This window comes from Panthera tigris, chromosome D2, assembly GCF_018350195.1.
Source record: "Panthera tigris isolate Pti1 chromosome D2, P.tigris_Pti1_mat1.1, whole genome shotgun sequence".
Taxonomy (NCBI): Eukaryota; Metazoa; Chordata; class Mammalia; order Carnivora; family Felidae; genus Panthera; species Panthera tigris.
Genome location: NC_056670.1, coordinates 49,134,242 through 49,154,502, shown reverse-complemented (window position 1 = coordinate 49,154,502; position 20,261 = coordinate 49,134,242). Strand labels below are relative to the sequence as shown.

The following is a 20,261-nucleotide window of genomic DNA, read 5'->3' as shown; positions in this document are numbered from 1 at the left end:
CCCTCCAAACACTCCATTAAGCTGCCAGTGCCAGGCCTCTCTGAAAGGTGTGCCCAGACCCAGTTTCCTGCTCCCATTGGTTGAACCAGTCCTAAAGAGAGGGGGATCACAAACTAGCCCCGGGAAACGTTACCCTATCCCTCAGCGCGACCTCGGACTTTGTAAGCCATACGCCAGGCTCGCTCCAGGAGTGCGCAGAAAGCGCTCAGGCTCCCCTTCCTTGCCCAGGCTCTTCCCCTCCTCCCGCCGGGCCCCAGGAGAGGCCGCGCTCCCACCGCGCCTCCCCCCTCTGAGAAATGGCGGAGGATGCGCTCCGCGCCGAGAGCCTGGAGGCGGGGCGCCCGCCTCGTCTCCTTGTCGGATCGGGCGCACCCCTACCCAGTCCGCCGTGACTCCTCATCCCCGCCGGGTTTCCCTGCCCTCAGCCGGCGGGCGGCCGTAAAGAGCGGAGCGCAGGGACCGCGAGCGGGCGCACAGACTGAAAAGAGTGGCTGTGCGTGCAGAGGTGCGCTCACTGGGGCTGCGGGTGGCAGGCCCGCACCCCGCGTCCAGCACCTCGCTCCTACTCGTACCGGGCCCGGCCAGCATCCCGCGTCCCGCACAGGTTTCCTCTCCGCGCCCGGCGGGATCCCCACCAGGCGCCCGCGGCCGGTACCCCGAGCCCCGCCCTTACCCCCGCACCCCGCCCGCACCCTGGCCCCGCCCGGCCCGCCCCTGGCCCGCCCCCCTCACCGCCCCGCCCCGCCCCTGCCCACTCCTCCGGCGCAGTCCGCGCCCGCCCCGCCTCAGTCCCGCGACCCGAGCCCGGCGCGCAGCATCGTGGAGCAGCCGGAGTCCGCGCCCCGACGCTCTGCGCCCGCAGTGTCCGCCGTGTCCGCCGCGTCCCGGGCGGGCATGGGGCGGCCAGGCTGACCGCCGCACCCCGCCGCCGAGACCCCCAGCCCCAGCCAGCAGCCCTCTTGCTGCGGCCCCGGCGTGCGCGGGCCATGGCGAAGGCGACGGCGACGGCCGGCGCCGCGAGGCTGCGGTTGCTGCTGCTGCTGCCGCTGCTCGGCGAAGGTGAGTCCTGCCGGGAGCCGGTGCCCGCAGCGGCCGGGGCGAAGTTGGCGCCCGGCGCCGAGCGGCGGAGTGGACGCGCTCGGAAACGCCTTTCTCTTTGCGGCGGGCAGCGCGCTGCGCAGTTGCCGGCCGCCTGGGCTGGGCCGGGAGCGAGGTGGAGCGGCCGACCCGGCGCCTCGAGGCCCAGACTGGGCGGGTCTCCGGCCAGAACGGGACGTGAGCCGGGCCGGGCGGCCGGGGTCGGTGTGCAGGGCCCGAGCCGCAGCGGCGCGTCCCAGCCTGGTTGCGCCCCGCGCCGCGGCCGCGTCTTGGAGCGACCCGGACGGATCTTGTCGAGGTTTTCGGCGCAGGTGGGGGAGGCCCGGTGAGGTAGCCCCAGAAAGCCCGCGACTTGGCGCGGGGAGTTCTGTCTTTGCAGATTGTTGCGTCCTGGTTTCCTGTCCTCGCTCCACGTCGGTGCATTCCTCCTCCAGCTCTGATATCCTGGCCCGCCAAGGGTTGCGGAGGGGATCTGCTCTTTTGTAAAAGGTTGCTTTTCCCTCGTGCGTTTTTGCCGCCCTGGTCTTTAAAAATTCGAAAAGCCCATGGTTTCTGGGAGGCTGCCCTCGACGGCCCGCTCTGACTGGCCCAGCGCAGCCGGCTGAGGCCCCGCCATGGCCAGAGTCCCAACAGGCAGCATTAGAGCCGCACGCCGCTGCCAGGCAGGGCCACCTAAGGGAACAGCCTTTGGGACGGAGAGACCGCTCTGGGCCAACCTTTACCAAGCGCTTTTGATCATCCTTGAGTGGGGCAGGGCTATGTGCCGCCAGCCAGCGTAGGGGCTGAAAGGATTAGATGTGGCCTTGCAAAGGCTGGGCACCGCCCCCGATGCCAGACTGACAGAATGAATCCTAAGGCCATAGAATCTTTGATCCCTTTGGCCATACATTTTAGTGTTCCTGGAAGAGTCCTGATTTGATCTCTTCCTTCAGTGCTTTTGTATGCACCAAGTTTCTCTCTGACAGGGAAGCCTGCCCGCCCCCACTGCTTACAAAGGACTTTCCCTCCTTGTGGCCTTTGGGAACAGAAGAGGCGGTGGTCCCCTGCCTCTAGCCCCTGGTCTTGCTGACTCTGGGTTCACAGGCCTGCCCCAAGGCTTCATTTGTGTGACTGGATCCTGGGTTCCACTGGTAGATACTGAAGCCAGAATGGGTTCCCAGCCTGACATGGGGAGGGCAGGAGAGAAGCTCTTTCCTTGCCCTGAGGAGGAATGTAGTGGAGGGAGCCTGTTTCCGGTATTGGGACTCTGGGGTCATTGGGTTGCAGGGGGAGGACCCCTAGGAAGCTGCAGTCAGGGCAGAAGTAAACACAAACAGAATGTTCTGAAGATCTCTTGTAACTCTGAGTTGCAACTTTGTACGTGCTCTTCCACAGCCATTAGCTTAACTGGGGTGCCTGGAAAGGCTTCAAGGGCTAGACTGTGGGGCCCAGGTTGCAAGAGTCAACCTGTGGCACTTGGCGTGGATGTAGTTGGCTTTTTTACACCTCTGGCCCACGCAATTTGGTGGCCAGACTCTCCAGTCCAGGGCAAGTGAGCCTCCCGCCCCGCCCACCTTTCCCTTGGGATGACCAAGGTGCCATGATTGGCTGGTGCTGAGGGTGGAGAAGTGGGCCTGCAGCACCCACAGGAGACATCTGGGACCTTTGGAGAGGCACATGGGCACCCTTCACTTGAAGCAGCACTCCTGGAGCTCGTGAGCCTGGCTCTCGTTGAGCTGCACCGGATGAGCCCTGATGCTGCTCCAGGACCCACCCAGGCTGAGAGCAGCTCAGCCTCTGGGCGCCCTCTTGTGGATGCAGCATTCCGGTGACCAGGCCTATGGCTCAGGGGATGTGCTGCGTCTCTAGAGGATGAGACCTTCCCCCTGTGGCCAGACAATTCCCCAAGGCAGGAAGCTCTCTTCTGTGCTGGGAGACTGACAGGATGGGAGCAGGGAGGTGACCCAGATGAAGAGGCAGTGGCCTAAACCAGAGCACAGCGGAAGGAGCCCCGCTGCTTCAGGGCTGGCCAAGAAGCAGGGGACGGGGATGCCCGGAGCAAGGCCATGGGACATAATAAACAGACCCCTGAAACTTGTTCCCCTTCCACATGTGCACAGTGTCTTTGTGTGTGACCGCATATGCCTTAAGAGAAAGGTGCTGACACAGACTCCTCTCTCACATCCTGGTGTCCATGCATGGGTGCACACCCACAGGGTGTCTCTCTCTCTCTCTCTCACACACACACACACTCATAATGCTCATCACTAGACATGCTCCTGCCCTTTCTCAAGGATAATGTGATCATGACACCTATGGACACACACACGCTCCCACAATGAGTGAGGCCTAACCCCACTCATACTCCACCCTCACCCAGGGAACCCAGCCCCTGTCACTCACATGTACTGGGACCTCACATATATACATAGGAACCCCTGCCCTTCACCCCCTCATACACTCAGGGACACAGCCCATTGGCCCCGGGGATCCTGGAACCAGAGTTGGGAACTTCCATCTAAGACTTGTTCTCAGGAGAGTCTCTGGCACTTTGCTGCTCAACACAGGTGCAGCCACCCTTGGGGCATGGATGAGCAGTTAAGTCCCAGCCCAGGGCTCTCCCAGCCTGACTCCCCGGGTAGCACCATTTCCCCGACTTTTGGAGTTCCTCAGCAGGCCTCACATCTCTCGTCTTTCTCGCCTGTCTCCTTGGGTGCCATTTTGCTGAGCACCCGTGGCGTCAAGGACGGACCTGCCGTCTCTACCTGCAGACCCCTGGGACTTTCAGCCCCTGACACCAAAGAAGGAAGAACTTGCCATGACTTGGCATGCTCCCCTCCAGGATGCCAGGCCCGGCCCTCTGTAGTGTGGCCTGGGCAGGCCACTTATGCCTGGACCAGCAGATGTCAGAGCAGCCATGCTGGGAAGGCTGCCTCACCTACTTCTTACTTTCTTTTGGACCCTCCCTCTTTTTGGCCGGGGCCTAGTAAAAGACATGTCCTCCTTCACCAGCTGACCTGGACCCCTGCCTTCCGTCTCTTTCACCCTAGCCTGCATCCCCACTATGCCTCTCTGACCTCTGGGAGCTGCTTGCATCCCACAATGCCTGCCCTGGGCCCTACCAGGGCCCAGCCTACCCAAGAACACAGGGGATGGGCTAGCTGGTGGGCTCCTAAGGGTGGGGCCTGCAAACAGCAAATGAGGAAGTTTATTGAGCCCATCGCTAAATTGCCTTTATTCTGCAGAATTGCTTTAGGGATGGCTAAGTAAATCGCTGTTTCCTTGATGGTGTGAAGAAAATGGGATGCATTCACCTAATGGGGAGCTAATGGCCTTTTAGCCAGGGGAAGAGAAAACTAATTAAAAATTATGGTATCTGTTAAAATGGAGCCCAGGGTGCCAGGGGGAATGGAAGGCCCGGAAGCTGCCACTTCCCCCGAGGCCTTACCCCTCTCTGTGACCTGAGGGAGGACTCCTCTGTCCTTGGTCTTAACTGGGTAAGGCTGAGGAGGAGCCACCCCAGGGAACTCACAGCCTGCTGGTCCTCTGCCGAGCACTGCCTATCTGCCAGCTTCCTGTAACCTCCCGAAACCCTGAAGGACATGGCCTTGGTATCCCATTTCGCAGGTGAGGAAGCCGTGCCCCACATCACCTGTGGACTCCAGCCTATGGAGGAGATTTAGTGACTCCTCGCCCCTAGTCCTACGCCTTTTGGCAAATGCCTTCTCTGAGCCAGTGGTGGTGGGGACCAGGCATGGGGCTGAGGAGGGCTCCTGGGAAGGGAAAGGAGCCCTGAGCCTGCTCGCCCACCAGTGACTCACCTGCTCGGGGCTCCAGCAGGGAGGGAAGTGGCATGGGAGGGAAGTGTGGCACTGTGCTCGAAACAGAAGCTCATCTGGGTCGTGGCAGATTTCTTTGGCTGGACCATTGCTTTAGCTGATGTCTGGGAGTCTCATGGGTCTAGAGACAGCCACCAAGCATGGCCCTGTCATAGCCGGCCCCAGGAGAGGGGTGTGTGTGCTCTTATGTGGCAGAAAGGGGTCTCTGTGAGGGTGCAGCCTCTGCACCCACCCTCTGCCTGGGGACGCAGTACCTGACCGAAGAAGCTACTGTGCCGAGGTGGCGGGGGTGGGGGGGTGTGGGGCTTCAGGAGGTGTGGGTACAAGTGTGTCTCCGTATCCACGACCGGGCTCTCCTCCCCAGGGCTCCAGGGCACACTGGGAGGAGAAAGTGCCCAACCAGTACCCAGGAAAAGCACAGAGTTGGAGAGGCACTCCCCCACTCCCATAGTAGTGCTTCCTTCTGTCCTGTGGAAGTGGCTGCATTTCTGCTGCGGAACCATTTCCCCCTTCCTGTGGGTGTGGGGGGGACATTTCCTATGTGAGGGCCCTGCTCTGGCTCCTGACCTTGGCAGCACTCAGCTCAGGTCCCCCATGTCCTCTTCCTCCTCCTCATGTCCTCCTCCTCTTCCTCATGTCCTCCTCCTCCTGTGGCCCTCCTCTTCCCTGTGTCTTCTTCCTCCCTGTATCTTCCTCCTCCCCATGTCCTTCTCTTCATGCCCTCCTCCTCCTCCCCGTGTCCTCCTCCTCCCATGTTCTTCCCTGTGTCCTCCTCCTCCTCATGTCCTTCTCTCCACATCCTCCTCCTCCCCACATCCTCCTCCCCATGGCCTGCTCCCCATGGCCTCCTCTTCCCCATATCCTTTTCTCCATGCCTTCCTCCTCCCCCCGTGTCTTCCTTCTCCTTCCTATAGACTCTTCCTCCTCCCCATGTCCTCCTCCTCCTCATGTCCTCCTCCTCCTTCTCAGGTCCTCCTTCTTCCTGTGTCCTTCTCCTCCCTGCATGCTCCTCCCCATGCCCTCTTCCTCCCTGTGTCCTCCTTCTTCTGTGTCGTCCTCCCATCCATATCCTTCTCTCCATGCCCTCCTCCTCCCTGTGTCTTCCTCCTCCTCCCCGTGTCCTCCTCCTCCCCACATGCTCCTCCCTGTGTCCTCCTCCTCCGTGTCCTTTTCTCCATGCCTTCCTCCTCCCAGTGTCTTCCTCCTCCTTCCTATATACTCTTTCCTGTGTCCTCCTCCTCTCCACATCCTCCTCCCCATGTCCTCCTCCTCCTTCTCACATCCTCCTTCTTCCCATGTCCTCCTCCTCTTTGCTGTGTCCTCATCCTCCTCCCCATATCCTCCTCCTCCTTTGTGTACCCTCCTCCCGTGTCCTCCTCCTCCTTCCTGAGTCCTCATGCTCCTCCCCATAACCTCCTCCTCCTCCTGTTGTCCTCTTTTTCCCCAGTGTCCTTCTCTCCATGTCCTCCTCCTCCCCATATCTTCCTCTTCCTCCCAGTGCCCTTCTCTCCATGTCTTCCTCCTCTTCCCCATGTCCTCCTTCTCCTGCCTGTGTTTTCCTCTTCCCCATTCCCTCTCCTTCCTCCTGGTGTCATCCTCTGCCTCATTTCTGCAGTTTCTCCGAGTGAGTGGTTTAATAGTGATAGTAATAGTGATCTACAGACACTCCCTGAGGGACCGCCTGCTGCCTAGAGAGCTTCTCCAGGGCTGGGGATGCCCCTGGGGAGACAACAGAAGGGCTCTTTGACCTCAGAGCTGTCACTGTGCAGGGAGGGACAGGCAGTAAAGGAAGCACTAAGCTGTCACTTACCCCAAAAGCATGTGTGTGATTTCAGAGGTGCTCAGCAGGAGCACCCTGCCCCCTGAAGGGCAGGGGAGGGGAGGGCACTGGGCTGCCAGGCAGGCAAGTGGCCCTCCCAGCTATGGGCTGCAGTGTGGTTATGACAGCAGGGGATCATGCATCCCTGCTGGGCTCCCTCCTCTTCCCTGCTCCCTCTCCTCAGCTTCCCATAGGTCTCTGAGGCCTTTCTTCCGTGCTCTGTGGGTCGGGGTGCTTCAGCCCCTAGAAGGCTGTGGGGTCAGTAGGACTCAGAGAGGCCACACCCAGCGTGGCCCTCTGGTGGCCTGGGGAGGGCGCTCCTGAGAGGCTTGAAGGGGTGGAAATGCCCAGGCCTCCCAGAGCCCACCTGACTTTCCCTTCCCAGCCCCAGAGTGGCAGTCCAGGCCTGGTGTTTGAGGGTTTAAGGGAGACTGTGACTTCTGAGGCAGGGCTCCACCTCACCTCAGAAGACCTTAGAAGACCCCTCTTTGGGCCAACACTCCAAGACCCTTGGGAGCCCTGTAGACTGGGCCCTCCTGCCCTCCCTCCCCTCCTGATCCTCCTACCATCCACCTTTCCTGAGCTCTGGGACCAGATGAGGGCCTGGGCTCCCATCAAGCTCAGACTTCACAGCTGTGCGGTTGTAGGGGCCCCTGGGACCTCCCTTTGTCCCTGAGGCTGGAGGCTGTGAAGCCGGTGCACCCCTGCACTGTCCCCTCTGAGACTCTGGGCCAGGAGGGGGTGGGACAAGAGGAGGCAGCAGTGTGCCATTGTTTCCTCAGCTGGAGCTGATGCCCCTAGAAAATGCGGTTGTGGGGGTAGGTGACACTAACAGGACCTTGAGGGAGACAGTTTAGGCACCACCTGGGCCCCCAAGGAGAGCAGGTGGCCAGCCACGAGCAAACACCTCTGTTTGCCTTTGCCTTATGAGTGGCTCCACAAAGTACAGCAGTCCGGGTGCCGCTGCGGAGAGGTCACCTGTGCACTTGAACAGGTGTGTGCCCACCTGGTGGGCTGGCTAGTGCAAGTTGTCCATGACAATATCAAAGCCGGGGGGGTGGGGGAGGGCAAGGCTAGAGTTCTGTGTTGGGCAGGGCTCAGTTCTGGGCCCAACTCAGGGAAGGTGCCTGTGCCCCCGTAGGCCTGGGTCCTAGGGCCCCAGCCCTCTTCCCAAGTTCAGGCGCTGGCGGCTGTACCTCATGGCCATCTTGGGCCTTTGCTCCTATGTGACATGGGGTGCTGATGTCTGTGATCTGCAGGGCCCAGGGCTCCAGAAGTGCTTAGAGAGCAGTATGGCCTGGGGGGCTGGGGTGGGGGAGGGGGAAGGGACCGCAGGGGTGTCGAAGCTCTGAGCCCTGCCGCAAGCACCAGCCGGATTGGAGAAAGGGTTCTGCTGCTAAAAATAAGTTAGAAGGCCCCTGGCAAGCTAGTAGCCACCAAAGCTGGTTCCAGTGTCCCATAGGTGGCTGTGTGATCACCAGAAAATTGCAGTGATTCTCAGCCTTCCAGAAGGGGGAAAAGAAAAAATGTGATTAATGGCCCCAAATCATTAATGACCTACAAAATGCTGGGGGAAATGTGCACTCTGTGTGCCAGGACCTGGGGGTGGGGTGTGTGAGGGTGTTGACCTGGACGTGTGCAGAGTGATGGGGCCATCCAAGAGTCTAAAGAGTTTGTTCCCTCAATTTCTCTTGCTGGTGAAACCAGCAAAGACACAGAAACAGTGAAATGGTTCAAGACAGAAGCTGGGGCTGCTCCTGGGTGGGTGCGGGTTTCTCCTTGCCTGCTCCCCCGTCCTGCCCTCCCAACACTGGCTGTGGGGCATCTTCTGCATTCTGTCCTTTCCGGGGAGGAGAAAGGGTGGAGTTGGGGAGCAGGGCACCATTCCAGCAGCCACTTAGTGGGGTAGCCACCCTCCATCTCCTCACTTCTGGAGGCAGGGTTAACATGCACTTAGCCCTATGCAGATGGGTGTTGCCACCAGAGGGATGACCCACGTCAGGTAGGCAACCTGCAGGGTGGTCTTTGCAGGAGATTCATCCAGCAGGACCACAGACATGACTCCACAGAGCCTTGAAGTCTCTTGAGTGAGAACCCACTCGAAGATTCTCTGCTTCCAAGCCTCCCACCGACTCCTATCTTTGAGGGCAGGTGAGACTGCACTTGGTAAGAGAAAGCCCCACAGCCTCAGTGATTCAACACAGCCAGTTTGTCTCCTACTAATGGTCCCTCCTGCTAGCCCCTCTATGCCCAGCTGTGTGCTCAAGGAGGGGCACAGAGCCAGGCCTGGAGGGACCCGCAGCACTCTGCCCATGTTCCACAGGCTAGAACCCCATCACGTGGCCCTTCTCTCCACAAGAGAGGCCCAGAGTACAAAGGAGGGCATGGCGGGTGGGAGGGCACACACCGGAGCACCTGCCTACACTCTCGGGGACCCCTGCTCCCGACACGGCACCCCTGCGCACGGACTCTTCCATGGCAGTTCTCCTGGTCAGCACAGCCAGGGCCTGTGTCCTGCCCAGCATCTGCCTGAGGGAAGGGTAGCAAATAATTACAATTTGCTTCTTTTTGGTGAGGTAAAATTCACATAACATGAAATCAACCATTTTAAGTGAACAATTCAGTGGCATTCAGTACGTTCACAATGTTGCATAGGTATCACATCTATGTAGTTCCTAAATGGTCTCATCGAGGCAGAAGGAGACCCCAAACGCATTTAGGCACTGCCGTGTATCCCTGCAGCCCCCAGCCCATGGTAACCACTGCTCCGCCTCTGTCCCTATGGGTTTGTCCACTTCGGATATTTCACATAAATGGAACTTTGTATCTGGCATCTTTCTCTGAGCATGATGTTTTCAAAGTGCACCCACATTGTAGCATGTATCAGTGCTTCATTTCTTTGTAAGGGTAATATTTCCTTGGATTGTAAATATCATGTTTATTTATCTGTTCATTTCCACCTTTTAGCTATTGTGAATAATGCTGCTGTGAATATTCACGTACAAATACCTGTTTGAGTCCCTGGTTTCACTTCTCTTAGGTGTGTCCCTAGGAGTGGAATTGCTGGGCCATATGGTAATTCTGTTTTATTTATTGAGGAATTCCCAAATTGTTTTCCATGGCAGCTACACCATTTTGCATGCCCACCAGAAGCGTGGGAGAGTTCCAATTTCACCACATCTTCAACACTTGTTATTTTTTGGATTGTTTTGTTTTGTTTTGTGTTAATTATAGCCAGCATACTGGGTACGATGTGGTATCTCATTGTAGTTTTGATTTGCATTTTTCTAATGATTAGCAATGTTGAACATCCTTTCACGTGCTCATTAGCCATTTGTATCTTCTTTGAAGAAATCTCTAATCAGGTCCTTTGCCCATGTTTTAATTGGGTGGGGTGTCTTTTTGTTGTTGGGTTTACCTTGCTTCACCAAATCTCCACCAAGTTTTGCTAAGAAGCTGTTTTGTGTCATTGCATTTCATTGTGTCAGTGGCATTTCTGTTGGTATCTGAGCCCCAGATCCCTTTTGAGGAGGATGTGGGTTCATCTGATGTTCAAGGTGGGAGGCTGAGTCACCATAACCCCACTGGGACCCTGAGGACATTCTCAGAAATCCTGGACCTTGAGGCCACTTTAGGCTCGAATGCCCCAGAGGCAATGGAGTCACAACTTGTGTGTGTGACGCCCACGCCCAGAAATCACCTTGTGAAGGACCAGGGAAAGGAGTGGTGCCAGGAATCAGCAGCCCACCCAGCCCACCTGACAAGCCAGGACTCAGCAGCAGGGGAACCCAGGGCTGCCCTGTCTTGCTAAACCTCAATCCTGACTCTAAAAATAACCAGGCAGATCCGGTGTAAGTTGATTACCGTAATTGTAGCTCTGTGATGTCATGCTGCCAGTCCCTTGAAGCCATTTTCCTGGGACAGCAGTGTGTACCGAGGCATTGCTCAGCCTTGCAGGAGGGCTGGGCAGTGGCATGGGCATCACAAGGCCTTGACTGAAGAGTGGCTGGAAGGCTTTGTGGGCCCCAGGCAGATCTGATTCCAGACTGGGGAACCAGGAATGCAGAGAGAGAACAGAGGAGAACCGGCTTCAGTCAGCAGGTGCTGTATGCCTGGTCTGTCCCAGCCGTGCTTCCAAAGAGGAGTTCCTGTCCCAGTTCACAGCTGGGAACAGACCCAGAGAGGCAATTGCCAGGCCGGTCACACAGCGAGGCAGTGAAGGAGCGTGGGCTTGGGCCCGGCTCTGCCCTTGTCTTTCTGCTTCCTTGTACTGCACTAAAATCTCTCCTTTGGATCTAGGCCCATGTCTTTTTGCCTTACCGTTGGTGGCCTAGGGAGATACCTGTGATCCTAATCCTATTCCATCCCATATCCCACTCCCCTCCCAGAGGCCACCTAGGTCAAAGCCCATCCCAATTTCTAATATGCCCACCATCCTGCCTCCTGGTCCCGGGTCAGGAAGTTCATGCAGTGAATGCTTCTGCACCAACATCACATAGACTCATAGGAGAATCAGAATTTAAAGGAGCCTTAGCATCGGATGCAACCTTATCATTTTATAGATGGGGAAACTGAGGCCCAGAGGGAGCCATGAGTTGTCACACATGTGAGAAGCATCAACTGAGGACTTGCCTGCCATGACCCCATCTCCATACAGCTTCTCCAGCCCTGCAGTTAGGCTCCTTTTTACTCTTGAAGTTGAGGCCTTAGAGGTCTGGTGCTCCAGTAGGCTTGATAACAACAGCCAAATGCAGGTGCATGTGCCCCAGCCCTAGGCTTGCCTGGCCCCAGGTCCATGCTGTGCTGGAACCTGCCTCTCTCAGAGGCTTACCCTCCCAGCAGAGCAGACCCTTAGGCCTGCTTTGGAACCCCACATCCCCAGAGAGAACCCAGCTTTTCCATCGTGGTGGCCCTGCCTCGGGGTCCTGCCTGCTGCTCACTCTGACTGCACCTGCCCTTGCTTACAGCAGGAGTAGGGAGAGGAGGGGGCAGCCCAAAGCCACAGGGAGGGACTGAGGGGGGCTACCAGTGGGAGCACTGTGACATCCCAAGCCTGCCCCACATAGGAGGGAGTGCGTGCTGGGGGCAGGAGGGCAAACCTGTTCGCTCAGCCCTTGAGGAAAGGGGCTTCCTTTGAGAGGTCCCTTGGTGTTCCTCTCAGACCTAACAAAGAAGCACGTCCAGACCACAGGATGGCCTTCCGGCCCCCCACTCAGCTGCAGCAGTCCCAGTAGGCCCTGCTCTGACCGACAGGCTGCTGCTGGCTCAGGGAGGTGCCTTTGTCCCAGCCACCCTGTGTAAGTGCTACCTTCCTAGGAGCTGCCCTGACCCCTCCCCTCAGGAGGTACAAGCCATGGATCACTGGCCACTTGCAGAAGCCAGACTTTGCTGGTTCCACCTTTTCAAGTATTTGGTGATAATAGGACCCAATGGGGATGGAGGGCACGACCCCGTAAGAGTCATTTCTGGTCCAGCAGAGATAGACATGTCAGGCCCCTGGCATCGGTGGGCCCCTGCCACGTCCTGCCTGTGCATTCAGCAACCATCGCTGTGTCTGTCCCTGTCAGGCAGATAACTGCCTGAGCAGACTCCCACCCAGTCACACTTTCCTGGGCCTTCATCCCATTTCATTGAAATGTTAACAAATTTATACCAGGAAACCTCTAGGGGCACCTGCTTTTTAGAAGAGGTAAGGGAGGCATGGATCGTTATTTATGATGGCATCATCGGTCTGAGCTGTAAGCGGGTGGGTAGGTGGTGCAGGGTCCCAGATCTCAGCGCCCTGGCTTCTCTGCGTGTGTGTGCATGGCCGTCACTGAGCAAAAGAGCTTGGTGGCCATGCCTACCACCCTACACAGGACCCTAGCTTCAGTCCTGGCTCACTGTCTGCTTGGCCTTGGGCAAGGTACTTAGCCTCTCTCTGCCTCAGTTTCCTCCTCTGCAAAGACAGGGATCATAATCATCCTGCTTCTGGCAGTTGTGTTAATTCAGTGGGACAATGCATGTGAAATACCTCAGAACAGAGACTCTCACAAGGAGTGCACCATAGAAGTCTTGCTGGTTAATGTTGCACAAGAAGAGTGCTGCATGGGGCTAGGGGTGGGGTGGGGGGGGTGGACAAAAATGGACAGGACCATCTCTGTTCAGGGATCTCAAGATAGGTGGGATAACAGGTTTGTTTAAGTCTGAGTCGCAGTGCCCTGCTGGGTATATGAGGGACAGCTCCCCAGGCGGAGGCACCAGGGTCAAAGCCAGTAATGTCCTGGCCAGTCACCCCCAGGCCAGAGCTAGCACCCCCCAAGTCAGTTGGGACCTTGCAGCATGAGAGTCCTGGAGCCAAGTGGGCCTGGTGACCCCCACACAGTCATCAGCAGGCCACTTGGGTGGCCAATCTTGTTCCAGCCAGGCCTTGCCCTGGGTAAGAAATTAATTGTAACCTAATTGGCAGTTTCCTTTGCATAGAAGCCGGAAGGAGCTGCCAGTGAGGCTGGTGATTAACTCAGCAGCAGCTGGGAAATCACATTTGGGCAGGAGCGTCCATCATCTCAGTGAGGCCACTGCAGCTGGCCTTGATGGGTGTGGAAGCGTGGGCGGTGGCTGCGGGTGCATGTAGGGTGCAGCCTGGGGCCCGGACCCCTCGGAGCAGAAGGCTGGGGCCTGTGTGCAGAGAGTGAGCCTGGACCACTGGCTCCCATGCTGCCTGGGCTGTAGACCTCAGTCATTGACCTCACTTTCCCAAACCTCAACCTCAACCATGCAGAGACCCCTTCCCCACTCTTGGCAGAGGGCTACATGGATGACGTGGGTCGTGTCAGGAGACCTGGGCCCCGATGGCACTTCCATGAGTGTGAGAGGTGAAACCCAGCTTCTGTTTCCCATCATTGAATGGGGGTGGGTGGGTGGCTGAGTGATGTCCCTAGACTATAGCAAGAGCTTAGGCGAGGGGTGCGAGGAAGAGCTTTTCACAAAGGTAGACGGGTGTGCCTGTGTGTGCAGAGTGGTATCTCTGAGGCAAGGGCTGGCCCCCAGCTCTCTCTTCCTCCATCCAGCTGCTCTCCCAGGATGCTGGCCACCTTTCCCAGCCAGGGCCCAAGAGGACAGGTATGTAGGGAGAACACCACACCCCACGTTGGGTCTCCTGCCCTTCTCTACCGTGAACCACACGGTGAGGGCTTAGGCTGCAGGGATGATGTGGACCTCGAGAGCTGAGCTGGTGCGAAGTCCCTGGCCAGACAGGAGCCCTGGGCATTGTGCTAGACAGAACCTTTGGGAACATCGAGAGCCCCAGAGCGCATTATTGAAAGCTCGGGCATCCACTGTGTGTGCCAGGATCCCCATTCGTTCCTCCCTGTGTGCCAGGCCTACCCAGCTTGCCCTTGCTGTGTGCCCAGGCACCCCCAGGAAGGCCACTCAGCCTTGTGGCCATAGTGGCATAGGCTGCCTCCTGAGGGCTGCTGGCAGCATTTTGGGAAGAAGGAATGGAAGACTGAAACTGAAGTTGCACTGCCGTGATGTGACTAATGCCCTCATTGGGCACCAGGGAAGTAGCTAGCCCTCCTTCAGTTCCTTCTTAAAAATAATTAAGATGATAAATTGTAGGGGTGCCTGGGTGTCTGTCAGTTAGGCATCCAACTTTGGCTCAGGTCATGATCTCGCAGTTCGTGGGTTCAAGCCCCACGTTGGGCCCTGTGTTGACAGCTCAGAGCCCAGAGCCTGCTTCGGATTCTCTCTCTCTCTCTCTCTCTCTCTCAAAAATAAACATTAAAAAAAAATTTTTTTAAGATGGTAAATTTTATGTGTATTCTACCGTGATTAATTTTAAAAACTGGGATTCCCTTTGTGTGCCTCCCCAGATTTGTTCTTTATAAATTTGATTTGCAATTTGATCCGTACTTTTTTCCTAAAAGCTGAATGACATCACAATCCCCTGTAAAAGCAGGGCCTCCGGCTGAGACAAAGCACAGTGATTGCAGGGTGACCCTGCCTGTGCACGCACACTTGTGTGCATGTGTGTGTGTGAGTGAGCACACACATCCTGGCCAACACCTACAGTTGGCAGTGCTCCTCAGTCACCAGTAAGTCATTTGCTGAGCTGGGATCAGAGGTTTTGTTCTCAGCCTGGTGGCTGTTGGCTCAGCACCCACCACCGGCCTCACCAAGATGGCCAGTGCACCAGAGGGCCCTCCACGTCCCTCGTGTGTCTTGTGCATATGACTCTCTCTGGCTCATCCTGCTGCTGACTGTCCCCCTGTGGCTCCCAGGGCCCATCAGACCAAGCCAGAGTATCCTAGCCCCACCTCCTCTCCCATCCCAAATTTAGACTATTTCCCAAAAACACCCAGCATCCCCTCCCCCATGAAACCATGTGTTTATTGGTTTGTTCCTTCCTTGTTGCGTTCATTGGTTCACTCATTAGTCTGTTCTTTCAGCTCAGATGTGGTGAGTTGGCTGATGCGACTGGAAGGTGGGTGCCCAGGAGAGTGGGGAGGAGGTGAGTTGGGACCTCACCCCTGGTGAGGAGCTGTGTTCTATTCTGCAAGCAGTGGACAGTTAATACAGGGCGTCAGGCGGAAGGTGACATGAGCCGACTCACCCTGGTTGCTCTGTATAAGTGGCCTGTGGGGTTGAGAGCGGGCGCAGGAAAGCCACTTGAGCATTGTGGCAGTGTCATCCAGGTGAGGGAGGTGTGGGAGCATGCGACTTCGATTGGGGATGGCAGAGGGCGGTCTGTGGGCTGGTGGAAGGGGTGGAAGTCAGACAGGCTCCAGGTGAGCTTGAGGTGTGTGTTCTGAGCAGTGAGGTAGGAGGTGCCCTGGCTGGGGTGGAAAGATGGCAGCAGGCTGGTGGGTGGGGGTGAGGGGGGGGGGTCTGGGTCCTCCTCTAAGTGGACTGAGATGTGAGAGGGGCTGGAGCAAGACGGTGGAGATTCGCACCTGGCACCGAGGAGGAGGTCAGTCAGGGCGTGTGAACAAGACTCATGAACCTGGCCACAAATGCTGTGGGACTGACTGCCGCTTGCTAGCAGAGAACAGGGAGAGAGAACGAGGAGCTTCCGACACCCAGAGGGGCGGCGAGGGGGAGGAAACCAGCGCGGGAGGTTGGCCACCTGGCTTATTGTAGTGCAACTGGAGAGAACACCAGATAGGAGCCAGAGAGAAGAGGGAATACTAAGGAGTGACAAGTAGAACGAGGATAGAGTTCTCAGCAGCAGCAACAAAAGCAAAAGAAAAAAAAAAAAGTCCTCCGAAGGACTGAGAGAAAGTAACTGTCCTACAGAATCCTCTAACACAGCAGAAGTACCTTCCATGAATGAGGCAGAAGGTTTAAAAAAAAAAAAAAGTTTTTTTTAAGGCAAGAGGAACCCAAGACCCAGGTTCATGTTCGAAGTGAGTGGGATGAAGTGGAAGGTGGAGACCGGGGAGGGGCAGGAACATTGCGAAGCATCCAGTAAGGTTGGCCTTGGGCTCGGGGTGGTGGTGGTGGGGGAGCTATATTTACTTGCAGTGTAAATGTTCTGTATGACGTATTTGTGTATATCAAATATACAATTAGAATAAAGAGAGAATGTGAATGTGATAGAGGAGGGGCCGTGGTGTGGACAGGCCACATCCTGAGAGGGTGACAGTGCCAAGCATGGGTCTTGGGGGCGAGAGAGACCCCCTCCAGGGACAGCTGGCCTGCAGGGGAGGGGCTGCCCCTGGGGAGAAGTCAGTGAGGTCTGTTTCCCATTCCCAGCAAAGATGATGGCATTAGGAAATCGTCTGTTAAGGAGATTCTGCTGGGTTATAATAAAACTGTCATCTGCACGATCTGGCGCTCATCAAGGGCAGGAGCCAGGGCTGTGTAGAGAGTGGATTCTGCAGGAAGGGCCTGCCCTGCACACAGTGCTAACCCTGCCCAGGTCTTGGATCAAACCGTTTCACTCTTTTTTTCTTTCTTAGGAGCCCTGAGTTCCAACTTTCATGTTGCAGTGCAGCACATTTTTAGTTGTTGGGGGCTCTCTGCACTTCTCTGGCAGGGTGAGCGTGTGCCACGGGGAGTGTGACTCACCGGTGCTCATAGCAGCCGGGAGGACAGGCCCCGAGATGGGGTGAGAGACCAAGGGCACCCGGCCAGGAAGTGCCTGCCCAGATACGGACTGGCATGGTCAGAGGGCGGCACAACCACCACAGAGGGTGGCACCGAAATCTGAGGCACCTCGGGTGAGCTGTGTGTGGCCGTGATGGCCAGGGCTGGCCAGGGCCATGGAGAGCTGGCGAAGGTGAGCCCACAGTCAGGACTGGGCTATACTACACTACCCTAAGTGAGCCACAGGACGTGTGCGTGAATATGTAACCGTGTGTGTGTGAGAGAATGAGTGTGTGCATGAGAGATGTGTGTATGAGTGCGGGCTCACCAAGGATTCAGCACTCACACAGCAGTTGAAACAGGAGAGGTGAACATAACTTATTAATCTGTGTTGACAGGACAACAGTGGGTATAGGAGAGCTCTGTGGGCTACCTCAGGCTGAGGGCACCCAGGGAAGGACCCTGCTCCCCGGCCGGGGGTCAGAGCCTGCTGGCAGAGCTGGACAGCAGCCCACTGCTCATGGGGAAGTTGGCTGAGTTGCTTGGGCCGGGACTGGCCTGCAGCTTCGAGTTGGCTGGAGACAATCCTCCAAGGCACAGGGGAGCCAAGGCTGTGGATGGGTGGGAGCCAGTCCCTTTCAGGGCCAGGCAGGGTGGGAGCCGATGGGGTCTCTTTGAACATGAGCAGTGACTTCAGCCTTGGGTGGGTGTGCCATGAGCAATGTGGGAGGGACCCACCTGTGCTGTGTGAGGGAAGGTCAGCTCCTCACCCCTCAGTGTGGTGCCATGGAACAGGGGCAGCCTGAGCAACCAGACCCACTGTGCAAGGAGGTGCCACCAGAGGGTGATGCTGGCCGACTCTGTCCAGACAGAAATGTTAGACTAGGTGCGGGGGACGATTCTGACACCCTGTGGCATTCACAGGTGAGAGGGATGGGTACGGAAGGCTTTGCAAGTTCTGTGTCGACCTATCCAAAGTGCCAGGTTTGGTCCTCACTGGAGGCCACTCTGAGCCCATAGGCCAGACAGCCCTTCCTGGCAGAAAGTTGCCAGCAGTGAGCCTCTTGGTGGGCTCAACGTCTGCCTTTATCCTGACTCCCGCTGCCACTTCGTTAGCCCTTGTACCAAATCCCGAGTCTCAGAACCTCCAGCCGAGTGACCTTGGTAAGGCTTCCTACCTCCCAGCTTCGGTGTTCCGAACTGTGAAATGGGGTAGTAAAGCGATCTGCACACAGTGGCTGTGAATCTGAAGTTAGCAGCTTTGTGTAGTACATGCCTGTGCAGAGGTGAGGCCTGGCTGCAACCTGCACTGGCTGCTCCTCTCCCCAGCATGCCCTGCTCTGATTCCCAGTTGGAGAAACTGAGGCTGCAGAGGCTGCACAGCCCTGTGGAAGTAGACATCAGTGGCCTGTCTCAGGCTCTCCTCATTCACCTGCCAGGATTGGCTACATCATTTGTGGGGCCCCGTGTAGAATGAAGGTGGGGACCCCTCGTTCTAGAATTGTGAAGAATTTCAAAACTGTGACAACAGAGCATTAAACCAAGTGTGGGGCCCTTGGGGACTGCCTAGGCTATACCCCCCTGAGGCCGGCCCTGCACCCACCTCCTCAGTTCCCTGCCTCGGACCATGTGTTTTTCCATCTAGAAGTGTCTGTGACACTGAGGAGCATTAAGGGAGCCATGCCCTGCGTCAGAGACCACCTGGGAGGTATTTTAAGTGCATTTAAGTCTGTTTCTGCTTACAATCATCGCCCAACCCACAAATCCCTTCTGGCAGCAATAGATTGGGCCCCACACGGATCCCGTAGGGCTGAGCTCTCTGAGATGAGAGCAGGCAGGGCCCATTTTCTCCTGCACATGAGGACTGTGTGGCAGTGACCAGCCTGGAGGAGGGGTGGGAGAGGGCTCTGGGAGCTCGGGCTGTGCTGCCTCCCAGCCCCTGTACCACTGGAAGTATGTGCAGTCAGGGAGGCCCCCTCCCCCCGCCGCCCAGAGGGTCCTGGAGCTGCTCCCACGTACCTGCGAGGTGGGGTGCTCTGGGTAGAGTAGTTCCCCCAGCAAGACCTGACAAGACCTTCTGCAGCCTCAGGGGTTACCACCCCCAAGAGGCCCTCCCCACAGTGACTCCAAGAACAGCCAGGTTCTACTGGCTTCTACCCTGCTGACCAGGGCCAGGAGTGTGGGTGCTGAGAGAATGTCCAGCAGCTGCTGTATTGAGTCTCATGGTGTAAGCTCAGTTGACATGCAGCGGCCCCTCACTGGTACTCTGGAGGCCAGAACGCACACCCCACCTCTCCAGGGAGGGGTCGGGCACCCTAAGGAAAGCTGGTGGCCTGATAGGCTCTGGAAGACACAGGCTGCCCTGGTCTGTGTCTACGGCCGATCCTGTAGACCCAGCAGTGTTCCCTGGGGGGAGCCCTGGGTGCTCAGGCCCAAGGGCAGCATCTCAGAGCATTAGCGGTTAGCGTGTGCCCTTCTGCCACGGCGTTGAGGAGGTCGGCAGCACTCATCCAGGCTGAGCCCCCTCTTTACCTGGTGTTGGTGTCACAAGCCCAGACTGCCCCTGGCCACCATCCTGTGAGGCCCCTGGGAGTTACAGTCTCCTCTCCTTTCTGTGCCCGGAAGTGCCGAGCTGCCCAGAGACATGGTACATCATCAGGGTCCACTTCCCCTCTTGAGCTGGTGTTCCTGACTTGCAGTGAGCCCTAGCACCACTGAGGGCTTTGTCGGGGAGCAAAGCCTGTCCCAGCAGGCAGGGCCCCCTGGGTGGGGGGGGGGGGGTGGGGGGGGCCCAGGCCTGGTCAGCTGGGGATCAAGAGCATGGCAGCTGTGGGGGCCCCCAGAAGCTGAGTGGGCTGGTGAAGGATGTGCCTCTCTGGAAAGACAGCTTTACGAATTCCAGTTTCTTTCTGTCTGTGCGTGTGCCCTTAAGCAAACAAATGACTTTCCTTCTTTCCGCCTCAGTGTCTGTGTTTGCAAAGCAGTGGTCCTGACAGTGCCTCTGTCTGGGGCTGTGGAGAGGATGGAAGGTCAGTGGGTATGCGTGGGGAATTGCCTCCCAGAGCCATCCAGCGCTCTCCCCACACTCCACCTTTGAGAGGCAGCGGGAGGCTGCAGGGGGCCGGCCCCTTCAGAGAATGTCATGGGAGCAGGACACGGTCAGGGGGAAGGGGGAGTCGTTCTTTCTGTCCATGGGGCAGTGAGCACCACTTGCCTCGCCCCCACCTCAGCCCCTCCCCCAGGGCTCTTGCTGGATGCCCTGACTTGGAACCTTCATGGAATGTTGGAGGATAAGGAAGCTTGGCTGCTGCTCATGATTCAGGCCCTTGTCCTGGAGCAGCCGTGCTGTGCCCGGCTCTGATCCCCCTTCTGAGCCTGCCTTCCGGGACGTGGCCATGCTGGCGCTGGGGCAGGATGCTACCATGGGTTGGGAGCCCCCATAATGCCGGATTCCTGTG

The 20,261-nt window shown here is 57.5% G+C and overlaps 1 protein-coding gene across 1 annotated transcript in view; it reads left to right on the top strand.

The window, feature by feature from the left end:
• Nucleotides 1-805: 805 nt before the first annotated feature.
• The window catches only part of RET (ret proto-oncogene), a 52,516-nt gene continuing 33,060 nt past the window's right edge, over nucleotides 806-20,261 (top strand). The window contains exon 1 of the mRNA XM_042960684.1: nucleotides 806-1,059. Coding sequence (XP_042816618.1) covers nucleotides 987-1,059 — 73 coding nt within the window. The 5' untranslated portion in view covers nucleotides 806-986. The remainder of the gene's footprint in view (nucleotides 1,060-20,261) is intronic.